Raw genomic sequence first — 18,116 nt, 5'->3', positions numbered from 1 at the left:
TGCCTGTACAGACAACACCAGACCCCTCACTAGACACACAGGCAAACTCAGTGAGATCAGGTGGAAAACTGAACAAACATCAGCACTTCAAGAATCTGTAGCATTTGTTGTATGTGCCACTTGATTGCTGAGCAGGACGCACAGACTCCTTCGACTTTGACACACATTTATTGATACTTAACGCTTACGATGACGGCACTCGCACAACATATACGGATAACACGAATACACGTAACACTGCAGGAACACTAATGACGGCAACATGAACATATACGTTTAGCATGAATACACGTAGGACTAGCAACACAAACAATGACCAACACTAATGCACACACCAACAGGGGTTTAAATACACACAGACACACACAACATTAAACCAGGGGCAGGTGTGTGCCATCATGGGGGCGTGGTTACAAAACAAAAAATCACTTCAACTGCACTCAGTGGGCCGTACTGCATATAGCGACTGGTCTGTATCAATAACTACTGTACTACATAAAACGAAAAATCTATCCAGCGGCAGGATCTGCAGTTCTACTTCTGTCTGTTTCTAGTTACATCTTCTGTTTGTATTTGTATTTCATGCCTGTAGTTAATGACTCTTGTCTTCTGTCCTGTTTAGGTTCTAGTCAGTTATATACCCATATTACACACGACTTGTTTAGTTTCCTTATTTAGTTACTACTGTTCTCATTTGCTCTAGAGAGAGGGGGAGAAAGAGAAAGAGGGAGAGAGAGGGGAGGAGAGAAAGAGGGAGGGAGGGAGAAAGAAAGAGGGAGAGAGAGGGGGAGAGAAAGAAAGGGAGTGAGAGAAAGAAGGAGGGAGGGAGAGAGAGGGGGAGAAGGAGAGAGAAAAGGAGGGAGGGGAGGAAGGCAGAGAGGGAGGGAGAGAGAGAGAGAGAAAGGAAGAAATAGAGAGAGAATGAGGGATGGAGAGAGAAGGAGAGAAGGAGGGAGGGAGGGAGCGAGGGTGGGCAGAGGGGGAGAGAGAGAAGGAGGGAGGGAGAGAGACAATATATAATCAGACATTTACATCTTATAACTTGATGGTCATGCATCCATCATACCAACATCTATTGGGAAATCTCTTAGTGATTTCCAGTACCATCATCAGTTGGCTGGACCTGGAGCAATTAAGTATGCTATATATAATAATAATGGAGTATGTGATATATAATAATAATTAAGTATGTCATATATAATAATAATAACGGAGTATGTCATATGTAATAATAACCATTTTACATGTACATGTGCGGCCATGTTTAATAGTGAAGGCCTTTATCTCGTGTGTTTCTGCAGGCTGCAGTTTGGCAGAGAATCAGAAGACAGACGACGTCACTGCATACACAGGAGACTCAGTACTGCTGCCCTGCTCCTGTACTGACCCACATGCCAAACCTAAGAGTTTCACCTGGAGGAAACACAACACAAACAGAAACTCATGGGACGTGATCACCAGTGAGAGTGAACAGTACAGAAACAGAGTTCAGATGGGTACTGCTCACTCTCCAGGAAATCTCTCTCTACTCATATCACACCTGACTGAAGAGGATAAGGGATACTACAGGTGTTATCTTAATCAGTACTATAAAGACATCAGTCTCACCGTTAAAGGTAAAACACTGTATTTGATCCAAATCCAACTGCAAATGATAAATCCAGCTTTAAGGTTTTCTTATGTATCCACACTAGCAAAGTCTTGGTTGTCTGAGTTACTTGTAGACTTTCTGCTGTCATATTTGTTGTTGTGCTGTCATCTGTGCACATTACCAGTAACGTTTAGTTCAGTGATGGTCAAATACTCCTTTAATTTTAACAAATATCTTGTGCAGTTCAAGTAAGAATTTCTCAGGTTTTTAACACACATGCTTCTTTGTTTTGGTTTTTCTGTTCCGACCCCTCGTTTGGTTTTCCTGTCACTGTTTTCATCTTTGTCTAGTTTGCATTCGTTAGTCTTTATATAAATATCCCTTGTTTTATCGTCTTGGCTGTGGGTCTTTGAATGTGCGCTCTCTCGTCCTCCCGTGAGATTATTGTTGTTTGGTAACGTTATTAGCCTGCTCGTTATTCTAGTGTTTACTGTTTATCTTCTTTCTTGGTAATGATGTGCAGACGAAGTCCTGTGAAGCGTTTGAGGTTCTTCCTTATTGTACTGCTAAAGGATTCGAAGCTTTGGAGCATTGAAAGCTGGTGACAAAACAGCGACACCTGGTGGTGTTCAGAAATGATAGCAGCTATAGATTCAAAACTGCGCAGCACTATAAACAATACAACACTCCACCGCCTTCATATGCCATTAAAAAATGGATGATCAGTAATGATGTTTAGTAATTAAATTCTGAAATAAATTGTGTAAAATCATTGTTTCCCTTTTATGTAAAAACAACAGGTTGGCGTTATGAAACGTTTACTCTCACTATTGACTTCTATAATTAGCACATTTCCAATTTTTTAGTAAAGAGATAAGCTTCCACGTTATAGGACAGTGCCAAACTTATGAAACAGTCTCACCCTCATCCTGTGCTTCAGTGACGTCTGAAGCTTCGACCATCATTAGTCACGTGTTGTTAGTAACTTTAGTGGTAATATTAATGGTAATATTAACTTTAGTGGTAATAGTAACTGATACAAGCTTTGGTACACTGTGTGATACGAGATTCGATGCCTTAGTATCAAATGTTCCATCACAATTTTATTGTTTCTGCACAGTTCCTGTATCGTTTTTCTCCCTTTTTGGTGTTCCATTTAGTCAGTGTTTAGTTTGCACCATTTTGTTAATTTTGCCGTTGTGGCCAGCTGTTTTGCAAATAAAGAACTTTCGTTTACACATGTGCATCAAGTCCTGTCTGCCTCCGCATTACATTATCGTTCTGAAAACTGCACAGTGTGCAGATCATTAATGTAGGTGGAGCAGCTGGATCAAAATCACTAATGTGTTCTTATTTTAGATTTTTGATTTAAAACTTCTAAAATAAGAAGCAAGGCTTTGCTATGACAAGTTGCAAATGGGCATAAACAAACAGTCATAAAAGTTGATTTAGTCAATGTTGATGTTAGCTTGACATTACAAGTGACATATTTGGAGCTTCTGTTACTGTAATTATTTACCCCTGTCCCACTTACCTACAACCAAAGGCAGAGGTGCAGGCAAAGGTTTAATGCACATAAAACTACAAAATGTATCTGATTCCAAATTATGCCTGTAATTACAATTTATATTCTGAAGAGAATGAGAATACTCTACTGCATTGCCTAGCATGTGTTATGAGAATATGCATAACCACCTTTCTAAAATTCCTGTCTTAATACATCCTGCTTTGTCAGCGGTTCAGCCAGCCTAACATAGGGTTTGATCTACTAAACGTATAGTGCAGAGATTGGATACTTTACAGGAAACTGGTGTCAGCACTCTAAATATATAGAAAAATATAGCTGGTTCTTCACTCAGCCTCAATCTACCAATGTAGAGAATTTTGACTACACCTTTGGATTTCCCCTCTCTTAATAAATTGCAGGATCTGCAGGATCTGCAGTTCTACTTCTGTCTGTTTCTAGTTACATCTTCTGTTTGTATGTGTATTTCATGCCTGTAGTTAATGACTCTTGTCTTCTGTCCTGTTTAGGTTCTAGTCAGTTATATACCCATATTACACACGACTTGTTTAGTTTCCTTATTTAGTTACTACTGTTCTCATTTGCTCTAGAGAGAGGGGGAGAAAGAGAAAGGGAGTAAGAGAGAGAAGGAGGGAGGGAAAGCGAGGGCAAGAAGGAGAGAGAAAAGGAGGGAGGGGAGGAAGGCAGAGAGGGAGGGAGGGAGAGAGAGAGAGAAAGGAAGAAATAGAGAATGAGGGATGGAGAGAGAAGGAGAGAAGGGGGGAGGGAGGGAGCGAGGGTGGGCAGAGGGGGAGAGAGAGAAGGAGGGAGGGAGAGAGACAATATATAATCAATATAATCAAACATTTACATCTTATAATTTGATGGTCATGCATCCATCATACCAGCATATATTGGGAAATCTCTTAGTGATTTCCAGTACCATCATCAGTTGGCTGGTACCATCAGTACCATCAGGTGACTGGACCTGGAGCAATTAAGTATGTCATATATAATAATAATGGAGTATGTGATATATAATAATAATTAAGTATGTCATATATAATAATAATAATGGAGTATGTGATATATAATAATAATTAAGTATGTCATATATAATAATAATAACGGAGTATGTCATGTGTAATAATAACCATTTTACATGTACATGTGCGGCCATGTTTAATAGTGAAGGCCTTTATCCCGTGTGTTTCTGCAGGCTGCAGTTTGGCAGAGAATCAGAAGACAGACTACATCACTGCATACACAGGAGACTCAGTACTGCTGCCCTGCTCCTGTACTGAACCACACGCCAAACCTGAGCGTTTTACCTGGGAGAAACACAACACAAACAGAAACTCATGGGACATGATCACCAGTGAGAGTGAACAGTACAGAAACAGAGATCAGCTGGGTACTGCTCACTCTCCAGGAAATCTCTCTCTACTCATATCACACCTGACTGAAGAGGATGAGGGATACTACAGGTGTTATCTTACAAACCAGAAATATAAAGACATCAGACTCACCATTAAAGGTAAAACACTGTTTTTGATCCAAATCCAACTGAAAATGATAAATCCAGCTTTAAGGTTTTCTTATGTATCCACACTAGCAAAGTCTTGGTTGTCTGAGTTACTTGTAGACTTTCTGCTGTCATATTTGTTGTTGTGCTGTCATCTGCACATTACCAGTAGCGTTTAGTTCAGTGATGGTCAAATACTCCTCTTGTACTTTAAAAATACTTGACTGGGATTTAAATCATGACTTAATCTTCTGGAAACAATCCATAATGTCACTGACCCTCATTTTGACTTTCATATTATTTCTAAAGTGCATAGGTGGACTATGACAGTATCAATAAACTGCCAGTGTAAAATTATTTCCCAGCCACACTACATCGTATACACCCAAAGTGACAGAAATGTCATGTTTTTGATTCATTGCTTAGTACTAGATGTGTTCAGTTGTCCAAAGAACTATTTTATCTATTTTACCTCATATTGACATTTTGATTAAATTGTCATGTGTCCTAACTATGACCATCCACAAACAGTAAGTAGGAACCGTGTGAACTGAAACCTCAAACTACTGTGGTTGGGGAAATACTGCTTTGCACTGGCACTTTGATATTGTCATATTCAGGACATACAATTTTGATGTAAAATGTTTTACTTCACAATACTTCACAAAATGACAGAAATCCACTGTTTTTGACTTATCACCTTGTACAAGATGTGCTCCCAGTTGTCCAAATACATGTTTTACCTAAAAATTTTATTTTTTTATACACTTTCATGAGTCCAAAATCATGTCTCCTAAGAAAGTACCAGCATAAAACTGTTTCTCAGTCACACTAGTTTGACAAAGGCTATACCCAAAATGATAGAAGTGATCTGTTTTTGGTTCCTTACCTAGTACTAGATGTTTTCCCAATTGTCCAAAGACACATTTTACCTGAAAATGGCATTTTTCTTCATGTGTCCTGACTATGACACTGTCAATAAAGTAATAAACTGTATTTCCCAACCACAGAAGTCTAATTACAGGCTATATACCTAAATTGACAGCTTTTTGATCAACATATAAAACAAATTTAAAATATATATTTTAAATACTTTTAATACTTCATTGGGAATTTTATTTTGACATAGTTTGATTTGTTTTGTGGCCGTATCACGATGCTCAAGAGGGATAATTCCATTTCATTAGTGCTAACTCTAATATAACATCATTACTTGGAAAGTCAAGGCTTCATTATAATTAGATTTAAACAACTTTTAAACATGCACTGATGAGCTTGTTCACCTGCCCCCCAGTCAGGCACAATCACATGTCTACTAGTGTCACGAATGTAAACCACCCTGAATGTTCCTATACACATTTATAATGGGTCAGTACTGTAGCCAAACTTGCAAACACAAGTAGTACTAAAGCAGTACACCATCTTATGCTAACAAACACATCTCCCTCTCCAGGAATCTCAACAACAGAATTTACATCAAGATTTGATGTCAAAACAAGTGCAAAGGCTCCAGCTGATGCTTCCACTACTGACAGTGCAAAGACTCTGACTGACGGTAACATGTATTTACTGCATATCAACATGGTCTCCTAATATCTTAAAAAGCAATTAAAATGCTTGCTGTGTAAAAACACAAACACTAACACGCACACAAATACACATAACATTTGTATAACGTTTGCCTTCAGATGTCCAAAACCCTGCTGGTGATCGATTATATATCCTCATGACTACTGCTGTGGGAGCTGTCCTCCTCCTGCTGCTGGGTCTCGTAGGGGTCTTGTGCTGGAGATACAAAGGTACACATACACACACACACACACACACACACACACACACACACACACACACACGCACACGCACACGCACACACACACACACACACACACATATGCATGCATACAAGTTGTGGGTCACATTGCCTGTTTTTCTAATGTAGTCCAGAGACATGGACAAACGAGGCTAAGAAAGGGGCAAACAGAAGAGAAGAGAAGAGAGAGCAGGAGACACAGGTGAATGCTCACATACCATCCACTGTAACATAAGAAAAACAACCTCCACATCATTACTGGCACACATCCTTCAAGGTCAAATCTTCCATGGTGTGTGTGTGTGTGTGTGTGTGTGTTTACAGGATTGTTCTGCTGTGCTTTGTTCACCTGTTCAGGTGAGTGCTACTTTGTATCTGAATACTGAGGGGGGTTCAGATGATACAATACAATATAGTTAAAATAAAGGATCACATATATCACATACAGCACTTTTTTAATGTTTCTTTTTGTTTGTTTGTTTGTTTTTTTTAATAAGGAAAACCATCTTTGGGAAACACAGGTTGTGAAGTTCAGGTTTTGTTGAAGCAGTACCAAATACCTGAGCAGTTTTATACAGATAGTGTGTGGGGTTCCCTAGTTGTGTGGGGTCCATGTTGAGTTTCTGATACAAAGCAGCTCTTGATACACTGATGAACATTTTTGATGATGGCTGTTGTGATCTCTAGTTTGAAATCAGTGGAGATGGTGGTGTGTAGGAAGCTCAGACTCCACATCACTTACTGTACTGAGTTACAAAGGGAGATGGACAGTTGTCTTATTTCAGAAATATATCATCCATCTCTACTGCTTTTTGCATGTTGACCTCCAAGTTGTTTTCAGTGCACCACAAAGCCAGACGAGCCACTTGACTCCACTAGCAGTCCCGTCAGTGTTGCTAACGAGTCCTGTTAGGGTCATTTGCTTGATGATAGCTGGAGATGCACTTGTTGGTGTAGCATCAGAAGAGGAGGACTGAGAGTGTCCAGCCTTGAGGAACCCCAGTGCTGATGGATAGGGGCTCTGACAGATAAGGTTCCAGGCACACAAGCTACTTTCTATCTGACAGGTAGTTGAAAATACCCTGACAGACACAGGGTTCCACTCTCAGTTGTGTTGAAAGCAGAGCTGAAGTCTACAAACATGACTCTGTCATAGGATCCTAGAAGGTCCAGATGAGTACAGACATAGTGTTGATTGTGACTGTGCATAGTGCAGATTGCTCTGTAAAACTATATCAGTCCAAGGAAGTGGGAGTGATAGACTTGACGTAAGACAGAACCAGCTTCTCGAAGCATTTCATGACTACTGATGTTAAAGCGTCTGACCTGTAGGTATTAAGGCGGGTTATATTGTCCTTCTTTGGACAAGGATTATTTACCACTAAATTCTACCTGTGTTTCACTTCACCTGTGCCCTTATGGAGCACAGCTCTTATCACTGCATTCATATGAAAACGGAGACATCTTCTGGACATGTACCAGTGATTTCACACCACATATAGCATATTGTTGTTGCTCTTTGCATGATGGTCACAGGTGCATAAAGGTTATTGGTGCATTTCAATTGTGCATTTGTGTGCATGTATAGACTCCTATATACAGTATTTTTGTGAAAGTGTGTTTTAGTGTTTACACAAGTTTGTCTAATTTCCCATTTCTGTGTTTCTACAGGAAGATTCAAGTGTCCTAAATGCAATTGTAAATCCAGAAGTGAAATGCAAAACAGCAAAAGAACAGGTGTGCATCATACTGAATGTGTGTTTTGTAAACATGTGTGTTATGTAATAATTGTTAATGTGTTATTCCTACAGGATGATGTCACTTACTCCACTCTAGTATACAGTCAGAAAACCAAACCAGCGTCCACTCCAATGGATAATGCAGATTATACAGAATATGCCAGCATCAAATTAAATTCAAATTAAGCACACACACACACACACACACACACACACACACACACACACACACACACACACACACACACACACAAATGCAATCAAGCAAATGGACAAAAAACAAACATACAAAAACATGTATGGTAGCCATTAAATATCAAGTATTTTATTTGTTTCATCACTGTAAATGCCTCATTAGGGGTTAATCGGCTGAAAGGTAATTTTAATACTGTGAATTGTTAGCTTTTTTGCATATAATTTATTTAGTGGTAGTGCTTTTGGCTTTAATGAAATAAAAAATGATGTGTAAATGTTCACGGTACGGCCCCTCCTCCCAGATGTGTGTGTGTGTGTGTGTGTGTGTTCATGCATATGGCCATGCCCTCCCCGTGTTTCACGCCTGCTCCTTGTTTTGTGTCGTTACTGTGCGTGTATATAACTTTACTGTTTAGTAGTGTATGTTGTCGGTGATTGACCATGTATTAGCCTATGTGCTACATTGTCTGTTGTCTGGTGTTAATAAACGTAACTTTTGTCGGCTCGTTCATGCGTCCTGCCTAGCCTCCTACCTAGAGTTGTATAGCCTGCACTGTATAGTTGAACAACTGTTCAATTAATTTTTATTTTGGTTCAATTAAAATTCAGTTATATTACATTGTAAAGCTATAAATGAGACACTGCAGTTCCTGAGGCGTTTTAATAAAACTATAAATGAGTACACTGCAACTTAACAGAAAATAAGACAAATTCAAAATAAATGTCAACAAGCAACACTTGGAATATATATATATATATATATATATATATATATATATATATATATATATATATATATATATATATATATATATATATATATATATATATATATATATATATAGTTGTGTTTGAAATAATAGCAGTCCAACATGACTAATCATATCAATCACTGTTTTTGGTAGAAATTATATTACTACATGGTAAATAATTTACCAGTAGGTGTAGCAGAGTCATAGAAAACCATCAGACCCAACATTCATGATATGCATGCTCCTGAGGTTGTGTAATTGAATAATTAATTGAAACGGGTGTGTTCAAAATAATAATGGAGTGGAGTTCAATTAGTGAGGTCATTCCTTCTGTCATTCCTTCTGTGAAAAAACAGATGTCAATCAGGTGGCCTTTATTTAAAGATGAAGCCAACACATGTACATGCATTTCTCTCTGAAAATCTGAGAAAAATGGGTCGTTCCAGGCATTGTTCAGAAGAACAGCGTACTTTGATTAAAACTTTGATTGGAGAGGTGAAAACATATAAAGAATTGAAAATGATATAAAGAAAAAGATAGGCTGTTCACCTAAAATGATCCCCAATGCTTTAAAATAGAAAACAAAACCAGAGAGATGTGGAAGAAAATGGAAGACTACCATTTGAATGGATTGAAGAATAGCCAGTATGGCAAAGACTCAGCCAATGATCAGCTCCAGGGTGATCAAAGACAGTCTGAAGTTACCTGTGAGTACTGTGACAATTAGAAGACGCCTGTGTGAAGCTATTCTATCAGCAAGAAGCCCCCGCAAAGTCCCACTGTTAAAAAAAAGACGTGCTGAAGAGGTTACAATTTGCCAAAGAACACATGGACTGGCCTAAAGAGAAATGAAGAAACGTTTTTTGGACTGATGAAAGTAAGATTGTTCTTTTTGGATCCAAGAGCCGCAGACAGTTTGTCAGATGACCCCCAAACACTGAATTCCATCCACAGTACACTCTGAAGACAGTGAAGCATGGTGGTGCAGGCATCATGATATGGGGATGTTTCTCTTATTATGGTGTCGGGCCTATTTATCGCATACCAGGCATCATGGATCAGTTTGCATATATCAAAATACTTGAAGAGGTCATGTTGCCTTATGCTGAAGAGGAAATACCCTTGAAATGGATGTTTCAACAAGACAACGACCCCAAACACACCAGTCAGCGAGCAGCATCTTGGTTTCAGACCAACAAAATTAAAGTTACGGAGTGGCCAGCCCAATCCCCGGACTTTAATCCGATAGAAAACTTGAGGGGGGACATCAAAAATTCTGTTTCTGAGGCAAAACCAAGAAATGGAGAGGAACTGTGGAAAGTTGTCAAAGCATCCTGGGCTGGAATACCTGTTTACAGCTGCCAGAAGTTGGTCGACTCCATGCAACACAGATGTGAAGCAGTTCTCAGAAACAGTAGTTATACAACTAAATATTAGTTTAGTGATGCACAACAATGCTAAATCCTAAAGATTTTTCAGTTTATACAGTAAATATTTGAGTTTGTGAAGAAAAAATGCTAAATGATTACACATGACATCCACTTATTTATTTGAATAGAAGAAGTCAGATGTTGCAACTCACCCCGACCTTGGGGAAGATCTCAGCCCAGATCAGAGACGGTTGCAGCATGTTACATATACATCATTTTTACGTTTGCTTTTTGCCTCATCTTAACTGATCCCTTGGCTGCAGGCTTCTCTCTTTTTTTAGGAAGTGGGAATAAGATTGGTGTGAGAGATGGTGAAGTCCAGGTCCAATGGCCCTGACTATATATGAGACTCTTCCCAGAATACTGAAGGGAACGCCTCAAAATACTGAAGGCCTCCTCCTCACTTTTGGTGTAGCCTACTGAAAACAAAGTGAACACAATGTGTGCTTTTATATGATTTATTCACTTAGTCACGTTATGCCACCCCCCGCACGCAGGTATAAGAAAATACAAATATTTTGTTTGTTGTGATGGCCCAAGTGCCACAAGGCAAGGAGCAGGAAGCGCAGACGTCTCTTGACGAAGACATGCATTTATTAAATGAGCAGTAATGCCAACCTGAGCACGAACATAGACCGACAACCACTGCAGTGACAGATGTGTTTAAATACGTTCATAAATGATGCATGTACAAAGGGGCAGATGTGCTGGACTGAACTAACAGCACTTAGGGAGTCATTTTGGGTCCATCCCACTGGGCCGCCACATCTCTGTGACAACGGACCGAGCCAACTTAAGTAAGAATGATGACATTTTCACTTATAATGTGAGACTGTTAAGGAAGAAAGAGGACACACCAAATGACTTTTAAAAACTTATAAAACCCTACTGCCTCCCTATATTTGTTGTGTGTGTTGGGGATAGAAGTTTGTCAAAGCTTCATTTGAATACACTTCATCTCCACTGTAACTGTAGTTGTGAGAACATTCAGTAGACTGTATAGAAGAGTGTGTACGGTGTGTATCAGCAGTCCTGCTTTAGCTGTGTGTAGTGTGTGTGGAACTCAGTAAGAATGCAGGTGTGTGTTTATCTGCTCCTTGCTGCTGATGGTGAGTGTGACTTTCTCTCTACATCTGTAGATCATCAAATATCTACTCAGTAGCTACTTTATAAGAAACACTGGAAACATCTAATAGGAGTCCAGTTAGAGACGACATGTCATATATTTCTGATAACGTATAAGAGGCACTCCATGTTATCTGAACATATAAGGTAGAATTTGAACAATTACAATTTGCTGTTTAGACTGCCATCAGTCATAAAACCAAATCTTGAAATCAATGTATTATTGTGGTGCAGTTAAATCTCATGCATATCAGCTGCAGCACTCAGGCTGCTGCCCTGTTCCTGCACTGATATACACACCATACCTGAGAGCTTCACCTGGTATAAATACAACACAAACAGAAACACATGGGAAGTGATCTCCAGTGAGAGTGAACAGTACAGAAACAGAGTTCATACTTAGAACTGACCACACTTTTCTATTCTTGCAGAGGCTCCATATAAACCTGTAACTCTTACTCCAGTGGACACTGACACATCAAGTCCAACAGCTTCAACTAAACCTACTACAACAATGACATCTCCAAATGGTTAGAAGTTATTAATTTCATCAACTACTACTGATGGAAAGATTAATTTGTTTAATAGTATTCTCCAATCAACACCATAAATGATTCCCCACTAAATACTACTACTACTAACAATAATAATAGTAAGTGACATCAACAATTAATTTCTTAATGCAGGTCACTTCATATAGGATACTGTAAGGGTTGGCACCAGGCCAAGACCCCCTCCGGCCACCAGAGGGAGGCCTCAAGTCAACCACGCCACTAATCAGGTTTAACACCCAACAGCTGGGTTAGACCTTATAAAAACCCTGTGACCCCGTCATTCAGTGCTGGGTCTTTGCTAAAGTTTTGATCCAAGCTCCTAGCCACTAGCTTCAGGTATTGAAGTCTGTGAGCCCTTGTGCTACACCTCACTTCTTGTTTGTGAGGGTGTTTGTGTTTTTATGTGTCCCCTCCCCTCTCCAGTTTTCCATCTGGAGTCTGTCTCTCTCCCAAGGCTTCCCTTAGCCATTCAAGTTCCTCCCTGTTTTCTGGTTTTGTTTGGGAAGTTTTAGTCTGGTTTTCCTCAGTGCATTGGGGTTTCCATTTTTTCCTGTCATGTCCTTTGTTCTCCCTTTTTCCACGCTCGGCATGGTGTTTAGTTATTTACCTTTTGTTTTACCTGATCCAAGATCTAACTGTTCTGCACAGGGACCCACCATTGTTAAAAGCGTGGTTGCTTACCCAGTAGGCTATTGGTCTCATTACTTAGGTGACCTGGATTCAAGCCTGCCTTACAGATGTGTTCTTGAACTGCTTTACAGATGATCTTTCCTACAAAGGGCCATATTTATAGATACTTTAGGAATGTTTCCCAGCATTCATACCTGACTCTTCACTGCCTCCTACTTTTCAAACCCCTATTAATATGATCATTTCATATTCATTCATGTTGTGTTTATGGCCTGATTATATATAATCTTGCATTCAGAATGTGATTGTTTGTGTTTATTTTTGATGAGGGGTGATGTTTGTTTGTTTGTTTGTTTTGTGTTGTTTTTTCATGGTGCTTTTATTACCCAGTTTGATTTGTTAAACTACCCTTCAGGAATTTCTGCTCAAGCTTACTGTGGCCTGCACAGTGTTGTATTCCCAGAGCTTGAAGAGCTGAAGACAGACCTGGTAGCTGTGAAAGAAACACACCACCTAATGGTGGCAGGTTATGGTGAGACTGATGAAGACACTGAAGAGCCATATGAGGATGTTGCCACGGATGCCTCAACAGATGATGAATTCTAGACTCCATCCTGTCCACTGCACTTACCACATTTATTTCAAATCTGTATGCCTATATAATACATGTAATGATGTTTTTTATCCTTGTCTCTTTGTAGCTAGGTTGTTTGGTTGGGTGTTCTTTATAAGATATAAGAAACATTTTTAAAATTATGCTAACCTTTTTTTCTTTTCAGCAGTAATTAACCTTTGTGAAGATGAGGTTGAAACGTTGTGTTATAAAACACATATTGGAATAGCCACTGTAAAACCACGTGCAGGTTATTTTGGGGCTACAATCCTGCACTTTTAAAAAATATATTAAAAAACAAACAAACATTTGAAGCAGTAATGAACGGAGCATTTAATTCTGTTTGTCTAGTTGTTCAGTTTCATAATATAAGCATATATTATGCAAGAACATGTTTGCATAACTGCTTAGCCTTAGTACTGAAACACCAGAGTAAAGATAAGTCTTGTTTTGTTGAACGTTGTATTGTGACCATTAAGCCTAATTTTCAGTTAAAATGGTATAATTTCTTAAGGTTTTATTATTATTGTTGTTGTTTAGGTTGCATTTTGATCCTTAATGAGTGTTCAAATGACTTTGGATTATAACGAACACAGAGCGAGTGAATTGTACCTATGTGGAATGATTACTAATTAATTAATTAATATATAGTTTACATGTATAGGTTATATTTACTTTATTTAGATTTTTTAATCTGAGCCTGATAACAAAATGATAGCATAAAGAGGGGGAAATTATTTTAAAATGTGATTTATAATATGAGACTATAATGTCATTTCAGCTTACTTCTGTCATTGTTCTAAACAACCACTGAACAGAATTTAGCGCTCGATTATGTCATAATGTGTGTCATTCTATTTCTGACCCCAGATCAGTTTATTGAGTGGATTTGCCGATGACGATCATTTTAGACAAAACATCAACAGAGACTACAAACAATTCTTCACGCATAAGAGGTACTGAGAAACGAAAACAAAACGTAAGTAGAATTTAGTTTTATCTACAAAGGCAGTTTTTTTTCCCAAATTAGAAATTAAATATTTGATAAGGGAATCGTATTATAAACATGTAGCCAATATGCGAATTTAAAATGAGAACACATTTTAATGATGGAGAACTTTTGACTGAACGGAGAACTAATTAGTGGGCTGATAGTGAGCTCCCCGCCCCACTAGTCACGTGGTACGGCCCGCCGCCTGCAGTGGGAGTTCATGGTCTTGTGTGAAACCACGACTATGTAGTCACACACACCTGCACCGGGTTATTCTCCTAATGTCTGTGTGTGTTTAAACCCCGGTTGGTGTGTGTATCCCTGTCGGACTGTGTTCGCTAATGTTCACGTACGTGGTGCACTTTATGTTTGTAAGCTGTGTTGAACGTTGCTCATGTTCATGTTGCCTGTTTCGTGTGAGCGCCACTGTGTTCGTTATTCGTGTTCGTCTAATAAACGTCTGTCTACGTCAAGGGAGTTTGTGGGACCTGCGGCACTCGGACCGCACAAATATTTTCAAATGCGGAATAAGTGAGTAGAGAGTGAACTAACAAAAGGAAACCTTGATAAATAAAAGGAGACGTAGCTGAAAATATTCGGGTAACCGAACTCCATTAGATGAAATGCGTTGACTGAGACAAGGGAAAGTGACTTATGGGCTTGTTTTAGAAAAGCCTCTGCAAGACCACGAGTGTGGCCATTATGCACTGTCGCACAACAGACAACCTTTGTTTCACATTTATTACCATTTGTAGAAGAAATTGAGCTACGGGTGGCCATTTGTTCTGTTACATAGTAACTGTATATACATATTTAAAGTCTACAGGCTCTGATTTTTCATTTCCATATAAAGATATGAAACTGGGGTACAAAGGTAATCCTGTGCACAAATGCATGTAAAATAAGCCTTGTTTTGTAGAAAACTGTGTTGTAATCAAAGCCTAATTTTCATTTCAAATTTAATTACTTCTTAGGAATAAATGTTTAATTCTTAAAAATTAAAGTTTTTTTTTTAAATGTCCAAAAACACATGCAAACTGTTACAACTTTTTAAAAGAAAGTAAACAGCTTTATTATCGTTCAGTACAATAGAGCTTTCTTCTGCCCTTTCTAGATGCCAAGGGACAACTTAATTACTAATATTATTACCAGAAGACACAAGAGTCATAGAGACCCTGCTCCCATTGCTTGGTTTAAGCAACATTACTGTGCCAATCTGGGAGAAAGTGTAAGTGTCTACATCTTTTTAATGCATCCACAGTTTTATTTATTTTGCCTTCACATTTCCCTGACTTGTACACATGGCAATCCAAAAATATGCTGTCCATTAGTGGAGTTTCCACTGCCCAGGTGGATGATTAATTTCCTTTACAATTCATCACTGATTATTTCTCATTTCTCACCCAAGAAACAGGAGGACTGTAAGGAGGTTTGTACCATCCGGAGCAGAACTGCTGAACACATTATGATCACAGAGTCAACGGGAGAGATTTGCTATTTGGACCACAGCGCCCATGTAGAAGGTGCAGATGTACTTTCTTGCATAAATCTAGCTTTCCATTAAGAACACACAGTAGGACATGATCTTTGTTCACTTTAAATATGTGCCTGTACTTTATTATGTAATTGCATTTTTATTGATTTTTTGGGAAAAAAAACATCTGTAGATGTAAGAGAGGATCTGGGTGGAGTAGGGGAATCTATTACAGAGGCAGTTAAAGTGGAGAACACCCCAGCTGGTGAGTAGCATCAAAGCACCACATCAATAATCAGAGTTTACATACATCCACTCCATGGACACCAGTTTAAAAATTCTACTTTTATTTCAAATATAAAGGCTCAGAATGCAAGAAGTTGAAGAGAGTACGCATCTTCTCCAGACGAGCATGGCAGGCTATAAAAAGCACCTTGTCCTGTGCCAAGTGCTCCAACAAAATTAGCCCTACTCTTTAACTTTTCCCAGCTCTTTTTACCAATTTATTTTGTATTTCTTTTTTCCCTTCATTTTCCCCAACCTGTCTTTTCATTTTCTGAAATAACATCTTTTGACTTTTTGATTTATTTTTAATTAATAAACTTTACTTCATGCAAAGATTTTGTCTGTTTGCATTCTGGACCTTTTAATCATATTTTTCATTCTAAGACCAGCCAGGTTATGATTCTAATTCAGCCAAATAAATCTTGAATGATTCAACTCACTTTAATAACATTTTTAGATTATCACATATATGTACAGTTTCATGTCACTCACCTTTTGTGAGAGTAAGTACAGTAAAGAGAAAACACAAACTGAGCATCCTTGTCTCTATGGAAACACCACTGCCCTCCCAGCACACACTGACAACTCTACACCTAGATCTCCACTACCACTGTGGACATACACTGACTCCAGAACTCTCACAGCATTACTTCAGTACTCCAGACCCTAATGTCCACCCAGCAGAGAGGAACTGGGAACAAATGAACTTGGCCAGAGCTCTTATGTTTCTTTTCAAGTTCACATCACCAGCTTTACAGAAACATACAAAACCACACACAGTGCCATCATGTCCTTTGACCTGTGAGGACTCTGGTTGTTTCTTCCTTTGTGATGTATCCCACAACCCCACACTGACCATGATGCTGCATCTGTGAAACCATATAGGAGACACACATGCTCATTATAAAGCAAAGGGGGTGGAGTCTGATGTAGAGAAGAGAAACAAACAGACATACTATCCCCTCACTCTTATTCTCAAACTCTTCTTTCTAAGTTTATAGTTTTAAAATGCAGTTTATAGAGTTAATCACCTCAAAGCTTGCACACACACACATTTTTGCATTACTTTTTCATGGCATGAGATATTTCATGTTTGCACTGTCTTATGATGTCCTGTGTACTTAATCTTTTAATCATTGCATCATTTATGTTTTATTGATAAATATTATACACAGTGACTACTGAATGCTGTCTGCTCTATGTCTCCAGAGTCTATAAGCATGCAAACATACACACACCCACACACACATTTCTAGATAGGGAGAGGACCTGCTTTTTGTTTGGTTTTTCAGTTTCCACATCACAATAATTTGTTGTGGACCATTGCTTATGTAGAAAAGGTCTTTAAGATTTTTTGTGAGTAATATGAAGTTCTGAATTTACTGAATGAGTCAAAAACAAACAACAAAAACCTGCATTACTCACACTAAGAACCTTTTTGAACTTTGATAAACTCCATTAATCACCCTTTGAACATAGACATGGTTTGGGTAATACATGAGCAGTCCCTTTTCTCAGTGAAGTACTGACATCTCTCCTCACAGTACACAATATTCCCCAAATTATCAGTAACCATACCAGTCCTACACATACTAAACCTGTTTTGTACTAAATTAAATTCAAACTGGACCTGCCATTGAAAACACACTGGAGCCTAGTCCTAGTTTTAGTCTGTGTTTAAAACATCATCCTTTATCCCAATTTCATGTTAGAATAGACCCAGCAGTCAGAGTTGTGCTGTTTTGATTATTACACTACACTTTACAGAATAAATGTAGTACTATTTCTAGCTAGAAACCACTGATAAGCCTGTCATGGCATAAGGCAAGAAATAGACTAGAAGGAAACTGAGCTTGTGAGCGTGTGACCACAGTTCAGCTGCAGAGGTGCAGAAGCAG

At 38.7% G+C, this 18,116-nt stretch overlaps 1 protein-coding gene and 1 long non-coding RNA gene across 3 annotated transcripts; both read left to right on the top strand.

The window, feature by feature from the left end:
• Nucleotides 1-961: 961 nt before the first annotated feature.
• On the top strand, nucleotides 962-8,868 carry LOC145660238 (matrix remodeling-associated protein 8-like). Of its 2 annotated transcripts, XM_081724543.1 has the most exons (8): nucleotides 962-1,616; nucleotides 4,315-4,632; nucleotides 6,074-6,175; nucleotides 6,309-6,419; nucleotides 6,560-6,632; nucleotides 6,755-6,787; nucleotides 8,102-8,167; nucleotides 8,242-8,868. In XM_081724543.1, exons 1-7 carry the CDS (start codon nucleotides 1,217-1,219, stop codon nucleotides 8,118-8,120), a joined length of 1,056 nt encoding a protein of 351 aa, XP_081580669.1. In that variant the 5' UTR covers nucleotides 962-1,216; the 3' UTR covers nucleotides 8,121-8,167; nucleotides 8,242-8,868. The 2 variants fall into 2 exon arrangements, with proteins under 2 accessions (XP_081580669.1, XP_081580663.1); XM_081724537.1 differs by having other exon boundaries at nucleotides 8,102-8,868.
• A 5,812-nt stretch (nucleotides 8,869-14,680) lies between these two features.
• On the top strand, nucleotides 14,681-16,193 carry LOC145660237 (uncharacterized). The gene is made up of 4 exons (XR_014126462.1): nucleotides 14,681-14,990; nucleotides 15,574-15,687; nucleotides 15,868-15,982; nucleotides 16,127-16,193. It is a non-coding gene; the product is annotated as an uncharacterized LOC145660237 (long non-coding RNA).
• The last annotated feature ends 1,923 nt before the right edge of the window (nucleotides 16,194-18,116 follow it).

The sequence above is a fragment of the Electrophorus electricus genome, chromosome 2, assembly GCF_041902795.1.
Source record: "Electrophorus electricus isolate QZ-2024a chromosome 2, ASM4190279v1, whole genome shotgun sequence".
NCBI lineage: Eukaryota > Metazoa > Chordata > Actinopteri > Gymnotiformes > Gymnotidae > Electrophorus > Electrophorus electricus.
This window is presented reverse-complemented; position numbering and strand designations above follow the sequence as displayed.